Here is a 27,963-nt window from a genome sequence, read left to right as displayed (position 1 = left end):
TTCTTTCTGATTGTCTGTCTGTCTGAGGGTGAAAGGCGGTACTAAAGTTTAAGTGAATCCCCAACGCTCCATACAAGGATTTCCAGAATCTCAAGGTGAATTGAGGATCTCGATCAGAAATTATAGAAACAGGCACTCCATGCAATCTAAAAATTTCTCTAATATACAGTTCCGAATACTTTTCCATGGAGAAATATGTTTTGACAGGAAGGAAATGTGCTGACTTGGTCAATCGATCAATAATTACCCAGATTGAATCTCTTTTGTTTAGAGTCAGGGGTAACCCCGAAACAAAATCCATCGTTACATTTTCCCACTTCCATTGTGGAATGGAAAGTGCTTGCAATAATCCAGACAGAACTTGATGTTCGGCTTTGACTTGCTGACATGTTAAGCACTTGGACACAAATTCAGTAATGCTTCGTTTCATTCCTGGCCACCAATACCGATCATTTAAATCCATATACATCTTGGTTCCACCCGGGTGCATTGTCAATGGACTGCAATGAGCCTCTGTCAATAAATCTTTCTTCAACTCTTCATCGTCTGGTATCACAATTATTTCTTTATAATACAATTTCCTATTAGACTTCACCTCAAAATCCTTACTTTCCTTATTCTTTACTTGCTCTATTCTTTTCAAACATATTTCATCTTGGCTTTGCAATTCTCCTATTCTGTCCAACCATGATGGTTTAAGTTTTAACTCTGCACATAGACCACCGTCTCCAGTCAAAGATAACCTTGCATCCATAGCTCGTAAAGCTGCAAACATTTTTCTACTCAAAGCATCTGCTACCACGTTAGCCTTTCCAGGATGATAGTAAATTATTATATCATAATCTCTCAAAAACTTAACCCATCTCCTTTGTCTCAAATTAATCTCTTTTTGAGTCATCAGGTATTTCAAGCTCTTATGATCCGTATACAAGTAACATCGTTCTCCATACAGATAATGACGCCAAATCTTGAGAGTGAACACCATTGCAGCCATTTCTAAATCATGGGTAGGGTAATTCTTTTTATGTGGTTTCAACTGTCTCGATGCATACGCTACCACATTCCATTCTTACATTAATACACACCCCAACCCATTGTGGTAAGCGTCATTGTATACAACAAAATGCTTACCAGATTCTGGTTAAACCAATACACGAGTTTTTGTCAGAATTCTCTTTAAAGCTTCAAAACTTTCTTGACATTCATAAGTCCAAACAAACGGTACATTCTTTCTCATCAGCTTCGTTAAAGGCAACACTATCATCGAAAAATTCTTAATGAATCTTTGATAATAACCGGCAAGTCCAAGGAAACTCTGAACTTCGGATACATTCTTTGGAACTTCCCAATCCATTATAGCTTTTACCTTTTGAGGGTCCACCCGAATCCCATCTGCAAAGATAACATGCCCCAAGAAAATTACTTCATTTAACCAAAATTCACATTTGGACAATTTGGCATAAAGTTTCTTATCTCTGAGAATTTGCAAAACTATTCGCAAATGTGCGCTATGCTCTTTAATGGACTTCGAGTAAACCAGTATGTCATCAATAAAGACAATAACAAACTGGTCCAAATAGGGTTGAAAGATCATGTTCATGAGATCCATAAAAGCAACAGGTGCATTCGTTACTCCGAATGGCATTACAATGAATTCATAGTGACCGTATCTCATTTTGAAAGCCGTCTTCAGAATATCTATCTCATGAATCTTCAATTGGTGATAACCCGAACGTAGATCGATCTTCGAAAATACCGAAGCTCTTTTTAGCTGATCAAACAAGTCATCAATGTGTGGGAGGAGATTCTTATTCTTGATGGTTACCTTATTAAGCTGTCGATAATCAATGTAAAGACGCATTGACCCATCCTTATTCTTAACAAATAACATCGGAGCTTCCCATGGCGACACACTTGGTCGAATAAATCCCTTCTCTAACAACTCTTGTAATTAATTCTTTAACTCTTGCAATTCTTTCAGAGCCATCCGATAAGGTGCCATTGCAATCGGAGCTGTTCCCGGTATTACTTCAATTTGAAATTCTACCTCTCTATCTGGAGGTAATCCTGGCAACTCAGCAGGGAAAACATCAGGGAGTTCCCGAACTATTGAAATCTCATCTAATCCTTTTTCTTTAGCTCTTGTATCTATCACATTTGCAAGAAAACCTTGACATCCTTATAGCAATAGCTTCTTAGCAGACATTAATGATATTACATTTGCTAAAGGATTAAACCTTTCACTGATCACACCTATTTTTGTTCCTCTTGGACTCTTCAGGGTTACCTTTTTCGATCTGTAATGAACATCCCCATAGTAACAGAACAACCAATCCATTCTCAAAATCACTTCAAACTCGTCAAAGGGTAATTCCATCATATTAGTAGGGAATTCAATTCCCTGAATCTTTATGGGACACCCCTTACAGACTTTGTTCACCCGAGCACTATGGCCTAAAGGATTAATTACTATAATCTCATTACTCGTAGCTTCTAAGGGAATCCTCAATTCCTTTACTAACTTACTTGTAATGTTAGAATAATTAGAACCCAGATCAATCAGTACCAATACTAATTTATCATACAGCTGAAAAGTACCTGTTATAATATCAGGGTCATCACGGTCTTCACTTGTCTTTAAATTGTATACCCGTACGGTTGACCGAACTTCAGGTTGAGTAGAGGATTCAGACTGGTTCCTTCCTCTACCTCTTCATCGTCCTCTCTCTGAGGCAGAACCAACTCTCTCTGATGGTGCAGGTTCACCAACCATCAACGGACAATCCCGGATAAAATGTCCAGCATTTCCGCATCGGAAACAAGTCCCAACAGCCATCCGACACGCCCCAAAATGGTTTTTCCCACAATGTTGACACTGTCTTGCTTGACCCTGGTTGGATCTCCCAGCACCAGATCCCACTGACTGTGTTTGTCTAGGCCTTGCCTGACTTGCTCCCCTAGCAGATGATGCAACTGATTCTAATATAACTTGTGATCGAAATCCTGAGTCTCTTCCTCTTTTTGGTGGTGCTGAGCTAGAAGAAGCATCTGTCTTCTTTGATGTCTAAACTCTTGAGTCCCCGAATCTCTCATTCTGAGCCCTTTCAAGAGCCTTTACACGATTGATCACCTCTTGGAACGAGGACAAATTCAATACTATCAGCATCTCTTTCAATCTAGGGCGTAAGCCCTCCACAAACCACTCACACGCATCTTTTTTAGTAGGCACAAGATCAGATGCAAACCGACTCAACTTGTTGAACTCGCATTCATACTCATATACAGAGCAGCTCATCTGTTTCAAGTTCATAAACTCATACTTCATCTGTCGAATAAATTGATCTCCAATGTACTTGATTTTAAATCCATCTAAGAACAAAAACCAAGTCAACTGGTCACTGGACATCCTCATGGTGACGTTCGTCCACCATATTCACGTCTGACCCCTCAGTAACGAGATAGCTCCATCTAACTTCTCCACTTTAGAGCAGTGGAGACCATCCAACATGATTTTCAAATCATTTAACCAAAGATCCGCCGCAACCAGACCTTCCTCAGATTCTCCCTTAAATTCGGGAGCTCCCAAACTTCTCAACTCTTTTACTACATTCATTCTTTGAATTGGTGGGGCAGGAGGTTGAAGACGCGTCAAAATAGCGTCCAACGTCCTGAAGAAAGTGTCTTGGTCTTGTACAGGCACTCCCTGAGATGTCTGGCCAGGGCAGGTGAATTACTGCTTTCAGCAGGCCTATCTTCTCCCGCTTCACTTCGGGAGCTATTATGTCCGGACATCTAATAAAATAAACACATTGTTCTATTAGCAAAACAACATACTCATACTATACCAGATCAGAAGTTCTCACTATTTGTTTTGCATGTATTCCATTTAAAGACTCTATAGACTCTGGTTTATGCCTAGAATCGGCTAAACCATAGCTCTGATACCATTAAATGTAACACCCTCAACCCATACCCGACCCAGATATGAGTCCAGGATGTCACATTAACTAAACTAAACAATACTCTTAAAAAACGATAAAATATTTGAACTTATATTATTAAAATATACGAATATACATATGTTAATACAAGTTTATCAAAATACTCAGAGCATACACAACTTGACCCTTTGATTACATGCCAACATTAATTTACATAACAAAATGACTTACTGATTAAGTTGCCTCTTATCTGATAGTTGCAGGAGTAGTGTTATTCAGCTGCTTAACCTGTCTCGTCTACTTTCTCGGATCCTACGTGTAAAACACTCACACGCTAAGTCATCGATTTAGTGAGGCAATATAATAATAATGAAAATAAAGAAATGTAATGGAAATGCCATAATAAAATGGGATGAGATGAAATCAAATACTTAACCATGCAGTTTATATCACCATGATCCTTACCTGTAAGCATAATATATTAACATTCATGAATTCGTATTAATAAGATTATTGGCCCATGATACCATACTGAGAACCTAAGGTATATAAGTACTGTGAGGTTGTGCACTATGCTGTCACCACAGCTCGTATAAATGCACCGAAGCGCCACGTAGAATTGCACCGAAATGCCGCGTAGAATTGCACCGTAGTGTCATATAACATTGTCCCTAAGGACCACATAGATAATTCCTTAAGAATCATATACATATACCAAGGATCAAGTATATATCTCAAAAGACCTCACACATATTCCAAAGAATACATATATATCTCGAAGGACCACGTAGATCCTCTACTCTTGGCATGCCAACTATACCTATAGTTCTCATCTACATAACATGGGCTTTTCCCAAATTACATAATATATATCACATAGACATATCATTTCCTTACCTTCATCACATTGCTCATATAACTTTGCATACATATTCATTTAAAACATGCTACACAATGCACATAGTATGAATTCATATCATACTTCACAATATGAAATGAATCATGCATCAATGTATTGAATCTAGATTTCTCACAAGTCTAGAACTAATTATATCATTATAATCATGTTATGTATATGCACTCACCTATATTTCCTTGTTTTTTCCTCGATCGATCCTACTAGGCAATTGTTCTGGAACTTGTTTAGGCTCTGTATCTACATAGTAATTCATTGATACTTATCAGTATACTAATTAATATATTTTATACTATCATTTCTTAGGCTAAAAGAAAATCCATTTTCATCTTTTAATGAATGTATGCATCGATGCACTACACCATGTATCGATGCATCCCTTGACGGGTGCATCGATGCACTATCTATGTATCGATACATAAATCCTATTCGATGTTTGTATTTAAGGGGGTGCATCGATGCACTACTTGTGCATCGATACACTGATGACATTCGATGTTTTTATTTTAAATTAGTGCATCGATGCACTTCATGTGCATCGATACACCTTGAACAATTTCTGGGATTTATCCTTGATGCATCGGTACACATTGAATGTGCACCGATGCACATAGCCCAGAAATGTTATTTTGAGCACGAAAATCTCTTTATAATCCTCTCAACACTTCATAATTCACCTCATTTTATATCCCTAACTTGCAACTTACTTAAACTAATTATTATCCATTCAATACTTCTAAAACTTAGAAATTCAATCCTTCATGTGGAATTTAAGAATCTCACTCAATTTCCAACATGTTCTAATTTTAATTCTAACACTTCCTATTCCTTAATTAGCTTGATGACAAGTCAAATCCCACTTCTAATTCTTATTATGAACTTTGTTCCAAGATTTCACTTTTCTACTTCCTTTCTTTAATCCTTCCTAACTCCATCATCTTTTGATTTTAAGATAACCTAAGCTTTCCTTAAGCTTAGTTATCATCTAATGATCAATAAGTAACCTTAAATTCATCAAGAATTTGATTAACAAGAAAACTCACCGTTTGCTTGGCTTCACGATGGAGAAGAAGAATGAAGAAGAAGATAAGTCTGGAAACTTTGGTTCTCTCCAATAGCTTCCACGTGGGTATAAAATATCCTCAACTAATATTTAATTATTTCCCTTATTAAAAGACTCATTTACCCCTTTAGTTCCCCCTTTTTTGTTAATTGATCCTACACAAAACATTTCAATTAACTCTTTGAACTTTTCAATTTATCCAATTTGGTCACTGAATTTTTAAATCTCACAATTTAATCACTAACCCGATATGGAGGATGTTACATATGCCAATAATGGGAGTGATGACCATGAAGTCAGTTCAGAACAACACTCTGGCAGTTTGGAAACAAACGATGATATTGCCAGTCAACCTGCTAATGAATCCACTGCAAAGCAACATGATAATGATGAAGTCAACGAGTATAGCGTTCAACCTATAGAACCTTGTGGCAATACTCATTCCATGCTAACTCGAAGCAAGTGTGGAGTGTACAAACCCAAAGCTTACATAGGGTCTGTTCTAGATTATATTCCATTCACAGTACGTGAAGCATTTCAAGTCCCAAAATGGAAGGCAGCTGTATATGAAAAATATAATGTATTGCAACGTAATGAGACTTGAGAGTTAGTCAGGTTACCAAAATGAAGAAAAATGGTTAGCTGTAAGTGGCTGTTGAGGCTCAAGAAGAACCTCGATGGTTCAATTCATCATTACAAAGTACGTCTGGTTGCTAAAGGATTCTCACAAATTCCTGGGTACGATTTCAGAGATACCTTCAGCCCCGTGATTAAGTTCACCACCTTGAATGTCATCCTGTCTTTAGCAGTGACCAACGGTTGGGCACTTCGACAAGTGGATGTCAACAATACTTTCTTGAACAGTGAGCTTCAAGAAGTAGTTTTCATGCATCAGCCACTATGCTTTGAACAGACTGCTCCTGATGGCAGCAAGCTGGTTTGTCGACTGAAGAAGGCACTTTATGGCCTAAGACAAGCATCGAGAAGCTGGCACACCAAGCTTCGAGACAATTTACTGGTATTGGGTTCCAAGAGTCACGAGCTAATGTATCGTTGTTCATCAAGAAGAAGGGTGTGAACTATGTCTATCTACTGGTGTATGTTGATGACATAATCATCACAGGCCACTCGAGCGATGAGATAGATGAAGTTGTTCGACTGTTAAGTGATATATTTTCACTTAAGGACCTCGGACAACTTTCATACTTTCTTGGCATCGAAGTAAGAAGAACAAATGAATATCTAGCCTTGTCACAAAAGAAGTTTATCACTGAACTTCTGGAAAAAGCAGACATGTTAAAAGCCACACCTACACCAACTCCTATGGTTGCAGCTACCAAATTGCGCAGTGATAAAGGAGAACTCATTCCTGATGCATACAACTATCACAACATCATTGTAGGATTGCTTTATGTTTGCCATACAAGACCGGACATCGCATTTTATGTAAATAAAGTGGCCCAATATATGCATGCTCCACGACAGTCACACATGGTTGCAGTAAAACGGATTTTGCGTTACTTGGTAGGCACGATGAACTTTGGTCTGGTTTTCACTACTGCTGGTGTTGGGGTGAAAGTTGATGCCTTTGCCGATGCAGATTAGGGTTGTAATATCGTGTCCGGACATGGTGTCTTTATTGGCAACAACTTGGTAGTTTGGAGCTCCAAGAAATAAAAGTTTGTCTCGCACTCCACGATGGAGGCAGAATACAAAAGCATGGCTGACACTGCAGTAGACGTGGTTTGGGTTAGTTCATTGCTTGCAGAGGTTGGTGTGTGCCAAAAGGAAGAACCGATCATATGGTGTGACAACACGAGCGTTGTGGCTATGAGCGCAAACCCTGTCTATCATACACACACCAAGCATGTTGACCTTGACATCCATTTCGTGCGAGAGAAGGTTACAGTGAAACAAATGCAAGTTAACTACGTGCTTCCTGCTTATCAGGTTGCTGATGGCCTGACCAAGCCGCTAGCTCAAAATTCCTTTGAAGAATGTGTGAAGATGTGTTGAAGAAGTAGGGGAGGAGAGAAAGTAGGGAGAATATTGGAATGTGCTTACACGTGATGCATGAAGTCTCCACCCATGAGGTTGTGATGCAGCTGATAGATGCTGCTGGGTGTGCTCATGTAGTTGAGGCAGTTAAGGTGTTAGTCAGTTAGGCTGTTGAATGTCTGTTAGTAGTTGTAACTAATGAGTAACTAATTGTATACTTGGAACTATATATAAGCTGTAAAGGATGAATTGAAAAGATGAAGAAGAAAGTATTCAGTTCTTGCATCTGTTGTTAGCTTAGCTATCTTGAATGTTCAATATTCAGCTCTCCCTTTCGACATGTTAATGAAAATCGCGGCACCGTTCAATTTCCCGAATCTCCTAGTGGCGTCTCTGGTTTGCAGGTCCTGGAGGGATGCGCTTCGGCCGTTGAGGGAAGCGATTGTGCTGCTGCGTTACGGGAAACGGTTCAAGCACGGTCGAGCAGGGTCGACCCTGGGCCGGGGCATAAGGGGCGCCCGGGGCCCGTAAAAGTTTTATACTATATTTTTTATAATTTTTTAAAATTAGGGGTCCATTTCTTTTATATATTTTTATGTGCTTTAATATTTTTTTGACATTTTTGAGATGATAATTAATTACTATTTGTTTATTTTAATAAAAAAATTAATATCAATTTTATACTATATATTTTTTATAATTTTTTAAAATTAGGGACTCATTTCATTTATATATTTTTGTGTGCTTTAATATATATTTTTTTGACATTTTTTGAGATGATAATTAATTACTATTTGTTTATTTTAATAAAAATTAATATCAATTTTATACTATATAATTTTTTAAAAGTAGATGCCCATTTCTTTTATATATTTTTGTGTGCTTTAAATTTTTTTTCTTTTTGATATTTTTGAGATGATAATTAATTATTATTTGTTTATTTTAATAAAAAAAATTAATATCAATTTTACACTATATATTTTTTATAATTTTTTAAAATTAGGAGTCCATTTCTTTTATATATTTTTGTGTGCTTTAATATTTTTTTGACATTTTTGAGATAGTAATTAAATACTATTTGTTTATTTAAAAATAATAATATCAATTTTATACTATATATTTTTTATAATTTTTTAAAATTAGGGGTCGATTTCTTTTATTTCATCCCGAGGTAAAAAATACTTAGGGCCGGCCCTACGGTCGAGTCGGTGTCCGACGCAATTTGGAGAAAGCTCTCGGGTCGTTCTTGAAAGGCGCTGAGCTGGGCTCCACGTTCGCTATGGTCGATGCGGGGCTTATTTACTGGGAAAAGGGTCAATAGGAAGAAGCAATTACTTTTTATCAAAGAGCTGCCGCCCTCGGTGTCACTGCTTGCCAGTGCAATCTCGGAATCTTATACTTACAAGGTATTTCGTGAGCTTTTTCTGTAAGATTAGCTTATAAGTAATCGCTGTTCAGTAATCACATATGGTTCCGAAGATGTTTGGAGTGACTCTAAACCTGATTGTTTGAATGGTTATGCTTATAATTCAATGTCTTACAATTTGAATTCTATTGACCAATATCCAGGTGATCCTCAAGATCATAAGGAAGCTATAAACTGGATGCATCAAGCTTCAGTCGGGGCCATGTTCGAGCTCAGTACCAGTTGGCCCTTTGCCTGGAGGGTGGAACGAAATCTTGAAGAAGCAGTATGGGATTTCTTCGCATAACCGTTTTAATTATACATAATTAGTGAGCGGCAAAGCTCGGCAAAGCAGTATGGGATTTCTTTGCACCGATTCCTATGCTTGGAGTTACTCCCCCCATAAGACTTTACTAGTAAAAGGAACACATTATTGTTTACTAGCCGACGGATCCGGGACATCGGCAAAGCTCAGTGTCTTTTGCACCGACTCGAATTCGAAATGAGAAATGATATCGGATTCAGAGATGCATTTTTCGACTAAGCTCGGAGATGGAAAATCCATTTGCCTCGATGCAGCGCCAGACAAGACAATCATCACAAATAGTTGCAAATGCATAAGTAAAGACAACACATGCGACCCTTCGAGCCAGTGGTTCAAGCTTGTGGACAGCACAAGGAGCAGCAAAAGGGTGAAACGATCTTTGTTGAAATAGTTAGCTGGAAAGGGTAGCCTTTGGGTATAGAGTTGCATGGGAAGCAACTTTTGATCAATGGGAGGCATATAGGCTATGGTAGAAACAAGAAAGACATGTCGACGCCATTTTCATCAAGCATTCATTTTTAGTTTTAGTTATTTCGTAAGGTATAGAAATTAGGTTCCAGTTGATTTGATCAATAAAAAAACAGTAATCATTTCATCAATTCAAAGAATCGGTCGGCCTAAACAAACATTTGGATTGAGCTATTTATTTCTTACATAGACCAGCATGGATGATGGATCTTAATAAATGAATCTAGCAAAGATTTCCCGACATGACAAAATCATTGCAGATGAAATTAGCATTCAGTTGATCATTGAGGTAAAATTCAATCCAAAAAAAAACATGGGCCTCGATTCCTATCCTGTACCAAATTCACTGCCTATGATTTAAAGCCTCCAAATTCTGGCTGATTAATATGAAACAAGTTTCCCCTCGCAGGCAACTTTCCTGTAGATCACCTCTCTTATGAGTTCAATGTCCTGGGTTCTAGAGGTCCAAGGAGAATGCAGTTGTCATTTCCACCAGTTGATTTAAAAGGAACGCTACTACTGATTTCCGAGGCTCAAATTTGATTAAATTCAGGCAGAGTCAAATCCATAGCAAAATGTTTAGATGAGTGACAAGTTAAAAGCCTTTGTCTGTCTTCTGTAGAATATATAACAAAGGTGTCTTCCTGCATGTTTGTATGTATATATATATATGCTCCTTGGAGTTTGGTGGATTCGATTCTGGCATCTCAAAGGTGTAGTGCTGGCATATTTTTGTTTCAGGGCAGTGAATTTGGACATTAGGATCGCACTTCATGGTTTTAATAGTGCTAGAGTTTGACCCTAATTCATGTTTTGCGAGAGGCGAATGTCAAGCATTGTCCTTAGTACAAAGGCAGCCCGTTGTTTATTGATTGTTAACGTAGATTGATGTCCATTTCAATTATAATTTGCAATTTTTGGAGAGCTGGCCTTCAAGTGATGGAATGTTGCTATGAATATTTATGTTCTATCCCTTTTAATGATCTTGAGGCTGAGATGGCTCACAATCAAGAGGTTTTTACATTAGAAAGCAGCTCTCGTCATTGAATATGATTCGCGTATTGAATTACCATGGGACTTGGTTCCATACTCCAAACCCTGGTTGATGCGGAAACTCTTTAGTAGAACGTGTGTTTGAGACTTAAATATATATATCGTCTTCCGATTTAAGGATTTAAGTGAAGCTATAGAATACAAAAAGATTAAGGCTGTTGAATATAATGTGTTAAGAAAACTTGAACCACAGCAAACCCAATTAAGTTCAAAATCAACTTAGATAGTAACCCAAACCTGTTGAACGGAAACACCGGGGATCGGATTCTTGAGTTTCTAATATGGTATCATTCGCCTATGGTCCTGCGGCCATCTTTCTTTCGCTTTGCCGTGCTAGTTGTCTCTTCGAGTTTCTGTTTGCTTCCATCACCGTCGTTGTTTGCTTCTTAGTATGTTGCAGATTCTGATTGATTTACAATCAGATAAATCCTCGTCAAGAAAATAGGGCTTCGATTATCCAAATTGTTCTCTTGGCCAGTGATTCTTCTGCCCTCAATCTAAGTTGAGAATATGTCTTTGCTGCTCTGTTTGACTTGTGATCATTTGGCTATTAACGTTCTTCTGCATTCTTTGTTTTTATCTCTGATTTAATAGTGTCTTGTTAATATGACTAATAATGGAGATGAATAATTAATGAATGTAAATGCTATTTCTCTGTGTTCATTCAAATAGTCTACGCATTACTCTACGTTGAGAGATTCACTCACTAAAATTAGTTTTGCGGTGCGAGTTGGTCTAAATTAGCCGGGCCGAAGCTCTTAGAAGCTGGGAAGGCAACCAAATATATATATATATATATCATCTTCTAATTTAAGAATTTAAGCGAAGACAGAATACCAAAAGATTAAGGTTGTTGAATATGATGTATTAAGAAAACTTCACCGACCAATTAATGAGCAACCCCAATTAAGTTCAAAATCATTTCATCAACTTCACCGACCAATTCATCAGCAACCCCAAGAACGGAACTTCTTTCCCTAACCACTTACACCATACAGAGATTATAAGTGCGTGCCTAATATGTTACAGGGAAAAGGGTCAAAAGGAAGAGGCAATTGCTTTTTATCAAAGAGCTGCCGCCCTCGGTTACACTGCTGGCCAGTGCAATCTCGGAATCTTATACTTACAAAGAATTTCGTGAGCTTTTTCTGTAAGATTAGCTTATAAGAAATCGTTGTTCAGTAATCACATAGGTTCCGAACATGTTTGGAGTGACTCTAAACCTGATTGTTTTGAATGGTTAAGCTTATAATTTAATATCATACAATTTGAATTCTATTGAAAAATATCCAGGTGAACCTCAAGATCATAAGGAAGCTATAAAATGGTTGCATCAAGCTTCAGTCGGGGGCCATGTTCGAGCTCAATACCAGTTGGCCCTTTGCCTGGATCAAGGTTTTGGGGTGGAAGGAAATCTTGAAGAAGCATTATGGGATTTCTTTGCTTAGCCGTTTTAATTATATTCATAATTAGTGATCGTTTCCATTTGATGATTGGGTTTACTTTGTTTTGTTATTGTTTGCTTAGGCTAGATGATATCTAGAGGCAGCTGAAGGTGGATATGTGCGTGCTATGTATAATGCTTCGCTTTGTTTTACATTCGGTGAAGGTTTATCACATAATGGTCGACAAGCAAGGAAATGGATGAAGAGAGCAGCTGATTGTGGCCATGGCAAAGCTCAATTCGATCATGGACTCACTCTAGTTTCAGTATGTCGAATTTTTCTATCTTTGTTTAAATATATGAACATTAATAGATGCATGTATGAGATATGTATATGCACAAAACTTTATATGTTTATGGATGCTTGATTATGTTTCAAGTCTGCCATTTTTTTGTCTGTGTGCTTGTGATCAATGTTAGATTTGTCTAGAAATTAAGTTGACAAGTTGGAAATTTCATCTTGGTTGGTAGCCAACTTATTGGAAATTTCATCTTGGTTAGTGGCCAAACTTTGAACATGTGAATTTCATATTTGGTGGCTAACTTGTACACATTGAAAAATTCTTTGGTAGGAGCCCAAACTTTGAACATATTGTTCTTAAAACTCAACTATAAATAGGCCTAAGTATTTCCATTAGATATCATCCCAAAAACAAGTTCTCTCTTCCTCTTGTATTCTTCATTCTCCCACTTTGGGAATTCTAAAGAATTCCATTTGTTGTAATATTGGCGATATAGTGAAGTTATCATCCGGTGTGGTGCCTAAGGAGTATACGATATTCTCGTCGAACCTCATAAATTTGGTGTGTTCTCTCCTTTATTGTTTTTATTCGGTTCTTTTTCATTGTGTTTCAATATTCAATAGTTTGACAGGTTTATCCATTGTGCAACCTTTGGTGGTTTTAATCTTGACATTTTAGGTCAATTTTAAAACTACGTTCGTGTGGGAAATAACCCGTTTTCCCCAATAATTGGTATCAGAGCTTCGGTTGAGGTTATCCTGGTGGTTCCGTTGCTGAAAAGATACAGTTTGTGATATTGAATATTGTTCGTTAGAATTAAAATGCCAAAATACAGATCAGTTGAGACATCAAGCTCTTCATCTGGACAGGTGAGGAGGGTGATGTCAAATGCAAATTTCTCGGTGGAGTTGTTCGATGGATCCGGTCATTTTGGCATGTGGCAAGATGAGGTGTTAGACGCTTTATTCCAACAAGGTCTAGACATCGCCATTGAGGAAGAAAAGCCCGAATATATGGAGGAGAAAGAATGGGGAATAATCAATCGTTTGGCGTGCAGCACGATTCGATCTTGTCTTTCCAGGGAGCAGAAGTATGGCTACAAGAACGAGACTTCTGCAAGTAAGATGTGGAAAGCTTTGGAGAAAAAATTCCTGAAGAAAAGCTCTCAGAATCGTCTCCACATGAAGAAAAGATTGTTCAGATTTGATTATCAACCAGACTCCAGTATGAATGAACACATCACTACGTTCAATGAGCTAGTGGAAGACTTATTGGGCATGGATGAAACCTTCAAAGATGAAGATTTGGCTTTGATGTTGTTGTCATCTCTTCCAGATGAATTTGAGCACCTTGAGACAACGTTACTTCATGGTAAGGATAATGTTACCCTTGAAGATGTAATTGTTGCTTTGTATAGTTATGAACTCAGGAAGAAAACCGAGAAGAATAGCAAGTACGAAGCAGCAGAGGCCATGGTGGCAAGAGGTCGCTCGAAAAGTCAAAAGCCAAAGTGTTGAGGGAGATCAAAGTCGAAGTCCAGACTGGGAAAAGATGAATGTGGCCATTGGAAGAAAGATTGTCTGAAGCTAAAGAAGAAAGGAAAAGCTGCTCCAGATGCATGTGTTACAGAGCATGATGCACATGACTCTGACATATCATTGGTTGCTTTATCAACAACATTCCATTCCGATGAGTGGATATTAGATTCGGGTTGCACCTATCATATGTCCCCTAATCGAGAATGGTTCTCCGATTTAGTGGAACTAAATGCAGGAGTTGTTTATATGGGCAATGACAATGCCTGTAAAACTGTTGGGATAGGTTCAATTCGATTGAAGAACCAAGATGGATCAACCAGAGTTCTGACGGATGTCCGATACGTGCTCAGTTTGAAGAAAAAGCTCATCTCGTTGGGATCCTTGGAATCCAAAGGCTCAGTAGTCACTATGAGAGATGGAGTTTTAAAAGTCACATATGGCGCACTTGTGATGATGAAGGGCATCAGGAAAAATAATTTGTGTTACTACCAAGGTAGTACAATTATTGGAGCAGTTGCAGCAGCTTCCGGAGGTGATGATTTGGACGTAACCAAGTTTTGGCATATGCGGTTGGGACATGCTGGAGAGAAATCCTTGCAAATTCTGGCAAAGAAAGGATTGTTGAAAGGTGCAAAGGCTTGCAAATTGAACTTTTGCGAGCATTGTGTTCTGTGAAAGCAGAAGAGAGTGAAGTTTGGCACCACTATACATAATACAAAAGGTATTGTAGATTATATTCACTCATATGTATGGGGTCCTTCAAAGACATCGTCTTTGGGAGGAAACCATTATTTTGTAACTTTTGTAGATGACTTTTCCAGAAGAGTTTGGGTGTATCCGATGAAGTCTAAAGATGAAGTGCTTCAAATTTTCCTGAAATGGAAAAATATGATCGAGAACCAGACTGGTAGAAAGATCAAACGTCTTAGGACGGACAATAGAGGGGAATATAAAAGTGACCCATTCTTTGACGTTTGCCATAAGTATGGTATTGTTCGACACTTCACTGTTAGACATACACCACAACAGAATGGGGTAGCAGAGCGTATGAATCGAACACTATTGGAGAAAGTTCGATGTATGTTGCCTAATGCTGGGTTAGGCAAGGCATTTTGGGCTGAGGCTGTGACATATGCTGACCATCTCATCAATCGTCTGCCGTCATCAGCGATAGGAGGAAAAACACCATTGGAGGTATGGTCTGGAAAACCTGCTACTGATTATGGTTCCTTACATGTATTTGGATCCACTGTTTATTATCATGTGAAGGAATCCAAACTTGATCCGAGAGCAAAGAAGGCTCTCTTTATGGGAATAACCCATGGAGTGAAGGGATTCCGCCTTTGGTGTTTAGACACCAATAAGATAATTTGTAGCAGAGATATTACCTTTGATGAATCTGCCCTAGTAAAGAATGTAACAAGTGAAGCTGTCCAGACAAGTAGTACTCCGCAGTAGGTGGAGCATACTCCAAAACAGGTGGAGTTTCAGCAGACGATGATCCCAGAAGTTGATGCAGCTGATTCTTCAACTCCAATAGAAGAATCAGAAGATGAAGAGGTTCAAAACCAAGAACCATTGGAGACACCAGAACCACTTGCAGTTACAAGGCCAAGGAGAGAAATTCGTAGACCTGCTCGATTGTCGATATGGTGGCCTATGCTCTTCCAATTGTTGATGATGATATCCCTATCACTTACCAAGAAGCAATACAAAGCTTGGAAAGTGATAAGTGGAAAAGTGTCATGGATGAAGAAATGCAATCTCTCCAAAAAAACAACACTTGGAAACTGACACAATTACCGAAAGGTAAAAGAGCGATTGGATGCAAGTGTGTATTTGTAAAGAAAGATGAATCTCATAGCAAGAAAGATGTTCGCTACAAGGCACGGTTGGTAGCTAAAGGCTACACTCAAAAGGAGGGAATCGACTACAATGAAGTAATTTCCCCTGTTGTGAAGCATTCCTCCATTAGAATATTATTGGCCTTGGTAGCACAGTTGAATTTGGAGCTAGCTCAACTTGATGTAAAGACGGCTTTCTTGCACGGTGATTTAGAAGAGGAGATCTATATGACTCAATCAGAAGGATACAAAGATGGTAGTTGTGAGAAATGGGTTTGTAAGCTGAACAAATCCTATATGGATTGAAGCAATCTCCGAGGAAGTGGTACAAGCGATTTGATAGCTTTATGAGGAGGCAAAAGTATACTAGAAGCAAATATAATCATTGTGTGTATTTGCAAAAGCTCAAAGATGGATCTTTCATTTATCTTCTCTTGTACGTTGACGATATGTTAATCGCTTCGAAGAGTCAAAAGGAGATAGACAAATTAAAGGCTGAGTTGAATCAAGAGTTTGAGATGAAAGATCTAGGTGAGGTCAAGAAGATTCTTGGTATGGAGATAAGCAGAGATAGACAGAGAGGGAAACTTTGTTTAACACAGAAGCAGTATCTGAGAAAGGTATTACAATGTTTTGGCATGAATGAAAATACCAAACATGTAAGTATCCCATTGGCTTCTCATTTGAAACTTAGTTCTCAATTATCTCCTAAAACTAACGAAGAACGAGTGTATATGGCAAAATTTCCATATGCTAATGTAGTTGGGAGCTTGATGTATGCAATGGTGTGTACGCGTCCTGACATTTCACAACCAGTTGGAGTTGTGAGCAGGTACATGCATGATCCTGGAGAAGGATATTGGCAAGCTGTGAAATGGATTCTATGGTATCTCCAACAAACCGTGGATGTTGGTTTAGTTTTTGAACAGGATGAAGCACTTGGTCAGTGTGTGGTTGGATATGTTGATTCCGATTATGCTGGTGATTTGGATAAGCGTCGATCAACTATTGGGTATTTGTTTACTCTTGTTAAAGCCCCAGTAAGTTGAAAGTCTACATTGCAATCTACGGTGGCCTTGTCTACTACAGAGGCAGAATACATGGCAGTTTCAGAGGCTGTAAATGAAGCAATTTGGCTTAATGGGTTGATGGAAGACTTGAGAGTTGTTCAAAGTCACATTAGTCTCTATTGTGACAGTCAGAGCGCTATTCACTTAGCGAAAAATCAAGTCTACCATTCAAGGACTAAGCATATCGACATGAGGTATCACTTTGTGCGGGAGATCTTTGAAGAAGGAAATATTCTACTTCAGAAAATTGCGACATCAGAAAATCCTGCAGATATGATGATCAAGGTGGTAACAGTAATCAAGTTCAATCATTGTTTAAACTTGATTAACATCCTGAAAGTATGAACACATTCGGGTGTGTGGCGCTTATGAGCGCAATTAGAGGCACTACAAATTTGGGGAGTTGAAGAAGATGAGTAGGCTTGGTAATTTCAAGCCAAGGTGGAGCTTTGTTAGATTTGTCTAAAAATTAAGTTGACAAGTAGGAAATTTCATCTTAGTTGGTGGTCAACTTATTGGAAATTTCATCTTGGTTAGTAGCCAAACTTTGAACATGTGAATTTCATATTTGGTGGCTAACTTGTACACATTGGAAAATTCTTTGGTAGGTGGCCAAACTTTGAACATATTATTCTTAAAACTCAACTATAAATAGGCCTAAGTATTTCCATTAGAAATCATCCCAAAAACAAGTTCTCTCTTCCTCTTGTATTTTTCATTCTCCCACTTTGGGAATTCTAAAGAATTTCATTTGTTGTAATATTGGCAATATAGTGAGGTTATCATCTGGTGTGGTGCCCGAGGAGTAGACGATATTCTCGTCGAACCTCGTAAATTTGGTGTGTTCGCTCCTTTATTGTTTTTATTCGGTTCTTTTCCATTGTGTTTTAATATTTAATAGTTTGACAGGTTTATCCATTGTGCAACCTTTGGTGGTTTTAATCTTGACATTTTAGGTCAATTTTAAAACTACGTTCGTGTGGGAAATAACCCGTTTTCCCCAACAATCAATGTATTCCTTCTCAATGGCATAATTGTGTGGCAATACTGTTGTGTTTATGCTATCCAAACTGATGCGAGTTGCAATAATAATGCACAGAAAGGGGAAATGATGAACGTTGTAGTGTACCTTGAACTTGCTATACGTTCGGGTGAAACGGCTGCAACTCATGTAAAGAATGTAATCCTCTGGTAACTATCAGGACGTTCTCATGACCAGGCCCTGCTTTTTATGAAAATTGGCGTGCTTTTCCTTCATATCAATGAGTAACACCCTAACTGTTTACCGAACGTTCTGATCATGTAATTGCTTCTTCCGCCCTTGCAAGTTTCAACACTTGCGTAGGAGGTAATGAAATTTGGACTCTAGAATTACCTTTTATAGAAAGGTTTGGCTACTCTAGGCTACCACCGTTAGGTTATTGCCTCAACCATGTTTGTTCATCAGGTCACCTGTTTCAGTTGCTAATATAATAGTGCTCTAAATGTTATTAATCGATTCAATTATACAGAATTCAATATTCATACTTATTTAATAATGTCAAGCCAATGGCTTGGTCATTTGATGTTTGATGAACATTTTGCAGACTACGGTGATCAACTCAAAGCTTCGTGATCATCCCGTTTTGGATAGGCTTTGCTGCAATGTCGTCCTTGAGCTCTGAGGAAACATCGATGGCTGGTGAGCAATTAAAGAAGCCGTGTGGCTGCATTGCAGATAGCAAGGGTTAGCTTCAAAAATCATGCTTTTATCAACCAAGCTGTAAAACTACTACTTAATGTTGTTTTCCCCCTTTCCACATAACATTTTTTATTGCAAGCGGAAGACCGCGACATGCAATCTTATTATTGCAAGAGTGGGAGCGTAACGACCCTCACCTTGACGAACCTTGCCTATGCTATATACTAAAGCTGCTAAAGAAAAAAAATGAAAATTGAACTAGCTTGAAATGCATGATCCCGGACTAGAGTCCTCTAGGAAGAGCCGGGCTATTTCTTTCGAGCATTTTGTTTAACATGCAAACCTATCATGATAGCGAATAGTGTCTAAAGGGAGCAATGTGTCGACAACATCGTTAAACTAGATAAAACGGTAGTTAACAACGGTGGACGACTTTATGAGTCTATAATCAATCGGAAAAAGATCGTATCAGAAACTTAATTTCTGAGCCACGTGTCTCAGAACACGACTACGATAAATGTAAGCAACAGAATGGATTACCGTCCATGTAAACATTTTCTGAATATTCAAAACTAACAAACTTGACTCAATTTTATTATGGGCCAGTTTAATATGAGTCTAAACGACACAGTCAGATTAGATTTTAAACCGTTGATCTTCGAATTAAAAACACGTCCTCTTTTATCGGATTAATAGAGAGCAAGGCTGTTAAACGCTTTTTAAAGATTTTTCTTTCATGGTAACTTGGTTATTAAACATCAAATTTTAAGTATATCTTGTAAAAGAAGTAACAAATGACGACGATCTGAATCGTTGAGATGCTGCATGAACTGAATTGTACACTTTCCAACAGACTAACCAGAAAAAAACCAATCGACAACAAGCAACAACTAGCAGATGATACACTGATAAGCAGAGAGTGGAGATCAGCATTTACCAACTTCAAGTATCAATCGAAGAGCACATAAATTAAATACTAAACAGCAGATGTTATCAAAGAACAATGAAGCAAACAATAGATGTACAATAACCAGAAGAAAAACAGAGTGAAGTAAAGTGCAAATCCAAATTAATAGTTTATTGAAGTAATCACGAAGGTGGTCGGAGTTGAACTGTGTATTTATCCCGTTTTTGAGATCTCAAAATTAATATTTATAATTAAAAATAATTTATCTTAATAAATAAATATGTTTGAGTTAAGATATAATTAACAAGTGTATTTAGAGTAGGACTCTGCTTTTGTTATAAATTTAATATTTTATAAAATTAATAATTATAAAAAGAGAACCAATACTACTATATAAATAAAACATTTAAATTTCATAATAAAAGTTAAAAGATATAATTGGAATAGGATTTGTGTGTTTGGTTTTGTTATGGACAATGACTTGTACGCAAACCACTGTATAAATAAGCCAGTCAAGTAAGTTCTCCTTCAACGATCTATTCTCCTCCTTCAAGTCAAAACAAAAGGCATGGCAAGTTTCGTTTCCTCCTCTATTCTCCTGCTCTTCCTGTTCTTTCCCATTGTCATGCCCCTGCCTCTGTCGACGAATTCACGTTGGATTATGGGCGAGGGAGGACGACGCGTGAAGCTGGCATGCGTGAACTGGTCGTCTCACTCAGAACTGATGCTTGCCGAAGGGCTCAGCAAGCAGCCTATGGATACGATCGCCAAACAGATTGTGTCAATGGGGTTCAACTGCATTAGGTACACTTGGCCAGTCTATCTGCTCACCAATGATTCGTTGGCATCTCTCACCGTTAGACAATCGTTTCAACAATTCGGCTTCATTGATGTCCAAGCCAACAACCCTTCCATCATCGATGTCCCCCTCATCAAAGCTTACCAGGTTGACAGATTTTCCATGTCCTTGTTTTCTCCGATCAGCTTTGAATAAACATGTCTCAAACTTTACGGCATTGATTTATTGATTGATATTAATATTTCAGACAGTGGATCAAACTTAGGGAAACACAATTTGATGGTCATACTTGACAATCACATCAGCAAACCCGGTTGGTGCTGCAGTAATCTTGATGACAATGGTTTCTTCGGCGACAAGTACTTCAACCCAGATCAATGGATCACCGGGCTGACGCGGATGGCCACCTTATTCAACGGCGTCACCAACGTGGTCGGCATGAGCTTGAGGAACGAGCTAAGAGGCCCGAGACAGAACGTAAACGACTGGTATAAGTACATGCAGAATGGAGCCGAAGCAGTGCACTCGGCAAACCCGGATGTTCTCGTTATACTTTCTGGATTTGATTTCGACAGAGACTTGTCATTCATCAAGACTCAACCCGTAAAACTCACGTTTAGTGGGAAACTAGTATTCGAGGCGCATTGGTATGGATTCTCCGATGGGCCGCAAACATGGGTGACCGGAAACCCAAACGAAGTTTGTGGCAGAGTGTCGACACACATGATGAAGACATCTGGGTATTTGGTTGATCAAGGATACCCGTTGTTCATTGGCGAGTTCGGGATCGACCAAACAGGAGCCAATGTCAATGGCAATAGCCAATAGGTACTTGAACTGCTTCTTGGGCGTGGCAGCGGAGCTTGACCTGGATTGGGCCTTGTGGACACTGACCGGGAGCTATTACGTGAGAGAAGGCGTCGTCGGGTTAAACGAGTATTACGGACCTTGGATTATAATTGGTGTGCACCCAGGAATTCGAGCTTCATACAAAGAATTTCAGCTCTCCAAGCTCCTTTCCGGGGTAAGCCAACGTATATTAAAGTTTCCTTTTTTCTTTTGTTTTAATTTGAGAATGATGTGAACCGGAAAAAAAAATCAATACTAATCTTTCGTTATTCCGCAATGACATATGCAGGTCCGGGACTGTCGGAAGTCAAACCGCACAAAGTGATCTTCCATCCCTTAACAGGGCTTTGTATCACAAGGAAATCATTCGACCACCGGTTGCGGTTAGGTCCATGCACCAACTCCTATGCTTGGAGTTACTCCCCCCATAAGACTTTACTAGTAAATGGAACACATTATTGTTTACAAGCCAACGGATCCAGGACATCTGGAAAGATCGGCATCTTTTGCACCGGCTCGAATTCGAAATGGGAAATGATATCGGATTCCAAGATGCATCTTTCGACTAAGCTCGGAGATGGAAAATCCATTTGCCTTGATGTAGCGCCAGACAAGACTATCATCACAAATAGTTGCAAATGCATAAGTAAAGACAACACATGCGACCCTTCGAGCCAGTGGTTCAAGCTTGTGGACAGCACAAGGAGCAGCAAAAGAGTGAAACGATCTTTGTTGCAATAGTTAGCTGGAAAGGGTAGCCTTTGGGTATAGAGTTGCATGGGAAGCAACTTGTGATCAATCAATGGGAGGCATATAGTCAATGGTAGAAACAAGAAAGGCATGTCGTCGCCATTTTCATCAAGCATTTAGTTTTAGTTTTAATTTTATTTATTTCAAAATGTATAGAAATTAGGTTCAAGTTGATTGATCAATAAAAAAACAGTAATCATTTCATCAATTCAAAGAATCGGTCGGCCAAAACAAACATTTGGAGTGAGCTATTTGTTTCTTAGATAGACTAAAACTTCATCTTCCGAACTAAAATTTAAGTAGACTCCAAGTACCCTATTTGAATAAATCAAAATTCAAAAAGATTAACTTTTCGAATCAAATCGAATTCATTCTTAATCAAAAGTACATACAACTAAGATAATATGTCATTGTTATGCCTCACGGTATATGCAACCGATCATCTCCACCATGCTACAAACATTCTTCAGTTGTGTTCAAATCATTCAATATTTCATTCTTAATGTCTTCCGGTAATGGAGCAGAGGGCCCTGCCTTGGAGTAGAAACTGGCCAAAGACCTGATCGCCTTTTCGAGCTCGATATATGATTCCTCGCGAACCACCTTCTCTTGTCCCCTCCAATTACTCAAATACTCTCGGATCGACTCTTTTGCGGAATCTGCTGTTCGTCTAAACTTTGCGACATCCTTGGGATCCTCCTGCAGCGATTCACGGAGTGTCTTCACTACTTCTCGAACTGACTTTACATAGGCCTTTGGTAACACTTTTCCGGACTTCGTTTTCTCATTAGGATCCAACAATGACTTGATAGCCCCTACAACTCCATCATCCTCTTCCTTTCGGTCATCTGATTCAGCCCGTACTGGTAATATTGGAGTTAAAACACAGTTGAAGGTCGCAACAGCCAACAATGAAGCAGCTGTACGTGCTATTATGTGACGACGACTCGATAAACACGATGCAACAACGTAACACCTGAACTGCAATTTACCTGCTGTGTTGAAGAAAAGAGAACAGTCAACAAATAATCGAAATTGATGAGCAACAAGTGCCTTCCACTTAACCAGCAACAAAACATTGGTGCAAACAAAGCTTAATAAAGGCAAATCAGAAACATAAACATAAACAATCAAGTATTCAAATATACCAGCACTGCACATTGCACTCCCAAAGAGAACTCAGATTCAAACCATGGATACGACATCGTCGGGAGAGGTAATCATGAACCTCGAACATGGACCGTAAAAGATACAAAAAGAAACAAGAAAACCAGAACTGCAGGTAAAAGAGTAGTTGGAAATTGTTGCTCACATTCATTTTCAGGTTTCTTCATTGAGTTGCCATTAGGGACACAAATATTTTCTGCAAGATTAAGAGCCATTCTATGCTGTATCTCAAAACAATTTGGGTACTTTACATGAGTGTATTCTGGGAAGCAGCTACAGTTTCTTGGCCAAAGTGGTTACCTTCATGCCAAACAATCAAGAGTTTACACAAATCCATTCTCATTTTCTTTCCAAATGCAAGAATCATATCCAAATTTGACTGATTTTACCGAAAACTGAAGCATAAGAAAACTAAGATAATAATAACTACATGAAATTCATGGGAATGGTATCATAGATGTTGAGAAACATATACAACGAAGAAAACCCAATTTATATAAATTGAAAATTTGACATTGCAAATGCAGTTAACGGATGCTTATGGAGAAGAAAGTACCTAAAAATAAATAAATAAATAAATAAATAAAAGGAGTTGAAATGGATTTAAGAGATTGCATACCTCTCCACAATAACCTCCACCTTTAACTTGTTTTCTGCAGAACTTTTATCCAAACGGAGACGGGGAGATTGAGGGATGAGTTCGTCATTTTACTTAATTTCACCATTTTTTTCCCAGGAAAAAAAAACTTCTTTGTATTTTTGGGTTAAGAGAATAGTTTTATTAGGCCTACAGAACCATGCTGAAAGCCCAAGCTATGTCCCCCACTCTTCCTTCATTAAACTCAAGATTTTTAAATATAAATTTAAAATGAATATAAGATAGAATTCGTTTAGATATTTTTAAATTTTTAGTAATAAATTTTATACTTTAAGATGCTCAACTTTAAAATCTTAAAAGATAAGAATAAACTCCTTAATTATTAAAATCATTTAATAATTGAATTAAGTGAAATTGATTATTGAAATTAAAATTTTTCAATTAAAAATAATTTATTTATTTTTATAAAAAGTGATAATGATGCAATCTAATATTAGTTCATCTACCACATCTCTTCCACCTAATGCTGCAATTTCAATCCACATCATCAGCAAAGCCTTAATAGGATAAATTACAGTAATTATTCTACACCGTACACGATGTTTAACTCTATCCTCCGATGACCATGTCCTTCCCTTTTATGGGATTTCTCAAAACTCGCTCGGATAAAATGACCAACTCCAAACATTCTGCCATCTAAAAATATGGTGTTTGGTTATTGAAAATAAAAATAAATATTCCATTGGGTTAAATTGAATTAAAAAATTATACATTATTCAAGATGATAAATCTTGTTTTATTTGTAAATTTTTTTTAAATCAAATTTATAAAATTTAAATCAAGTCAAATTGTTTGAATTTATGTTCAAATTGTTTGAATTTCTATTTATAATATTATTTAATTTTAATTTAAACAATTTTCTATAACATATAATATACATATATATATATTTCTTTATATTTTTTCATATATGTCATATAGAATAGAAAGAATCAATTCAAACTTACAAATCAATCCAATAATTACCAAATATTTTGAGTTATTCGAATTATTATTCAGGTTATTCAAATTGTATTTTATAACTCGACTTAAAATTCAAGTTAAATTTATGAAAATATGACTAAAAATTAATTCGAGTCTAGCTTTTACGGAGTCAAGTTAGAAAAATTGATTTTTCAAATCAAAATTTGCTCACCCTAACTGGAAGTTCCAACTGCTCACACGTTCGAAAGATCTCTTAACATGAATATTAATGGACTTTCTGCAGAAACAGTTGTTTTCAATGGAATTTGGACAAATTTTCAGGGAATTTTGTGTGGAGTGACACAGGAAATAGCTTATTTCGCTACTCTGAAAAATGATGCATTTCATGGTCTGAACATTTCACCACCAAAAGTTGGTCATATTTCAAGCCAGGCAAAGTAAACAAACTCGACTCGATCAAACCCTGATTTTCATGCTCCCTATCAGCCGTAAATTAAGCATATGATAGCAAAGAGGAAGGAGGTTCTGCATCCCCTTCCTACAATCAAAACAGCCTTATAAAATAATTAACAATAAACATAAAACCATTATTAAATTTCTTATTCCCAAAATGCAAATACAAAACCATGCATTTAGACCACTAACTTGTCAATCAGAAAACATAAAAAGGACCATAACCATAAGGCATAGTATTAAGCTGCGACCTCGGCCACATCATAACAATTTTCAAGATCATCGAACCACAACATCACATCTACAATTTAGAAACATTGTGATTTTGAAAAACAAATCACACCCGCAACAACTGTTTTGCTAAACCATAACCACATCCATAACAGACACTGCAACCGCAATTTAGTACAATGTCATAAGCATCTCATAGGGCAAATACTCAATGCAACGAAATTCAACAATAGTCCACAAATCTATTGATATATATAATTCAACAAAAGAGGCATCCTTAATGCAACGAAATTCAACAATGCAAACCAAATAGAACACGCATGGTAACCCAGATCGTCAAATATTTAATATATAATTGGCCAAAATAAAATGAAATATCATTTCAAGTTTAACTCCAAACAACAAAGGATAATAACTTAACAGAACGGTCATTCGAATCTCAAAAAAAGAAACTGAAAAAGCTAACCTAGGCGGTGAGCACAACAGCACCACCAGCCTCCCTAATCTTCTTCTCTGCAGTCTTGGAAACCAACTTAGCCTTGACCACGATGGGTTGGTTCTCGGGCAAGAGACCTTTTCCGAGGACCTTAAAGTAGCCGTACTGGGTCACGTCGATCATCGGGGCGGCGTCCTTGTTGGCTTTAGACTTCACGTCTTGCGGGACGAGAGACCATAACTTGTCGATGTTGACGATGGGGCAGTAGAACTTGTTGCGTAGCTTGTGGAAGTACCTCATACCGACTTTCCCGAAATACCCAGGGTGGTACTTGTCGAAGAGGATCCTGTGGTGGTGCATGCCTCCGGCGTTACCGCGACCTCCCGGGTGCTTGCGATGCTTGCCGATACGGCCGTGACCGGCGCTAACGTGGCCGCGCTTCTTGCGGTTCTTCTTGAAGCGGGTTGTCATTTCTGGGATCTGTGTGGAACTTGAGGAAGGGTACACAGCGGCTGTGAGAGGCAAAATGAAAGTAGGGTTATTGGGGGGTTTTTATTTAGTAGAAGAGGCTAATATTTCCCAAGTTTGCCATTACTCTCTAGGGTTTTTGGTGGTTCGGCCCTTACCACTTTGGGCTAGAGTCTATATATGATGACAGTTGATGGGCTCCAAAGTGATAGTTTAAAATAGGGTATATAGGGTATATTACATCAAGGGTCACTTAATTATAGACTTGATAACAACAAGTCACTTTTTTAAAGTCACAAACACGTCAGTTGTTAATCAATTAAGATATTACTGCAAACAAGTCATTTTGTAGTTAAATATTAGTAACATTATTTGATATAATAATATTTTTAGTTCTTAGAATCTATATAATATATCAATTTGATCATAATACAAAATAGTTTAATAAATTTAATCATTCATATTTAACGATTTCACCATTCTAGTTTTTATTCATCTCCTAAATTATTTAGTCTTATCCCATAAATGTTATATTACTTGTTACTTTCCTAATATAATAACAGTTAAACAATAACTTATTGTTATTTTTATGACATAATGCAGTTATCCAATTATTGTTTTGATATGATGGATTTGCTTAATTTGACAATATAATAAAACAAGACTAAAATTAATGGAAATTTTAAATATAAAGAATTAAATTTATTGAATTATTTTAAATTTGGATAAAATTAATAGAATGTACAAGTTCTAGGACTAAAATGTTATTATACTAGGTCACATTAGATATATGTTTTAATTTTAATGGCATAACAACATATTTGTAACAATATTTTATTTGAGTAACTTGTTTATAACTTATAAAATATAAATGGATTATTTTTCGAAAATAAATTACTAAATCCATAATTAAAGCCTTGAAAATATTGTATTTGTGTGTGCGATGTATGTCTTTATCGGTTTTATATTCAAAATTTGCGGCTGTTTTTTTCTAATAACGTTGTTTTTAATGTCAACATGAATTTTTTTATTACTAGTGTAAATGCATTTTACCACCACATCTGAATATCTGATAGTTATGGGCAATGTTTATACATTCTCATAATCATTCATACTTATAGATTTCAACGTCTTACGAGTACGTGATAATCTCTTTGATGTTTACATGACCATACTTTATCTTAATTTTATTATTGTACGACTCGATTATGAAATTAAAACTTGTTGGAGAAATTCAAGTAACAATCCTGCGTGTAAAACCCGAGTGTTTAAGCCTTGCACAACCCAGTTTTCATTGTTTTGTATCATCTGTCTGATGAAGAAGAGTGCACTC

At 37.4% G+C, this 27,963-nt stretch overlaps 3 protein-coding genes, 1 long non-coding RNA gene and 1 pseudogene across 4 annotated transcripts in view; 2 read left to right on the top strand and 3 right to left on the bottom strand.

Moving 5' to 3' along the window:
• The first annotated feature begins 9,121 nt into the window (after positions 1–9,121).
• LOC120133872 lies at positions 9,122–18,480 on the top strand. Its single transcript, XR_005517130.1, has 3 exons — positions 9,122–9,324; positions 12,463–12,879; positions 18,407–18,480. It is a non-coding gene; the product is annotated as an uncharacterized LOC120133872 (long non-coding RNA).
• The window catches only part of LOC120133869, a 14,963-nt gene continuing 2,581 nt past the window's right edge, over positions 15,582–27,963 (bottom strand). Inside the window, exon 5 of the mRNA XM_039150367.1 lies at positions 15,582–15,594. The gene's annotated coding sequence lies outside the window, so the exon portion shown is untranslated. The remainder of the gene's footprint in view (positions 15,595–27,963) is intronic.
• On the top strand, positions 20,464–22,302 carry LOC120134299 (annotated as a pseudogene).
• Positions 22,701–23,690, bottom strand: LOC120133870 (photosystem II D1 precursor processing protein PSB27-H2, chloroplastic-like). The gene is made up of 2 exons (XM_039150368.1): positions 23,606–23,690; positions 22,701–23,288 (listed from the first exon to the last, which is right to left on the bottom strand). Exons 1-2 carry the CDS (start codon positions 23,673–23,675, stop codon positions 22,747–22,749), a joined length of 612 nt encoding a protein of 203 aa, XP_039006299.1. The 5' UTR covers positions 23,676–23,690; the 3' UTR covers positions 22,701–22,746.
• The window catches only part of LOC120133871 (60S ribosomal protein L27a-3-like), an 18,669-nt gene continuing 16,768 nt past the window's right edge, over positions 26,063–27,963 (bottom strand). Inside the window, exon 3 of the mRNA XM_039150369.1 lies at positions 26,063–26,635. Coding sequence (XP_039006300.1) covers positions 26,193–26,633 — 441 coding nt within the window. The 5' untranslated portion in view covers positions 26,634–26,635 and the 3' untranslated portion in view covers positions 26,063–26,192. The remainder of the gene's footprint in view (positions 26,636–27,963) is intronic.

This window comes from Hibiscus syriacus, unplaced genomic scaffold (genome assembly GCF_006381635.1).
Source record: "Hibiscus syriacus cultivar Baekdansim isolate YM2019G1 unplaced genomic scaffold, ASM638163v2 tig00110597_pilon, whole genome shotgun sequence".
Lineage (NCBI taxonomy): Eukaryota > Viridiplantae > Streptophyta > Magnoliopsida > Malvales > Malvaceae > Hibiscus > Hibiscus syriacus.
Note: the sequence above shows the minus strand (reverse complement) of the source record. Positions and strands in the feature narration are given on the sequence as shown.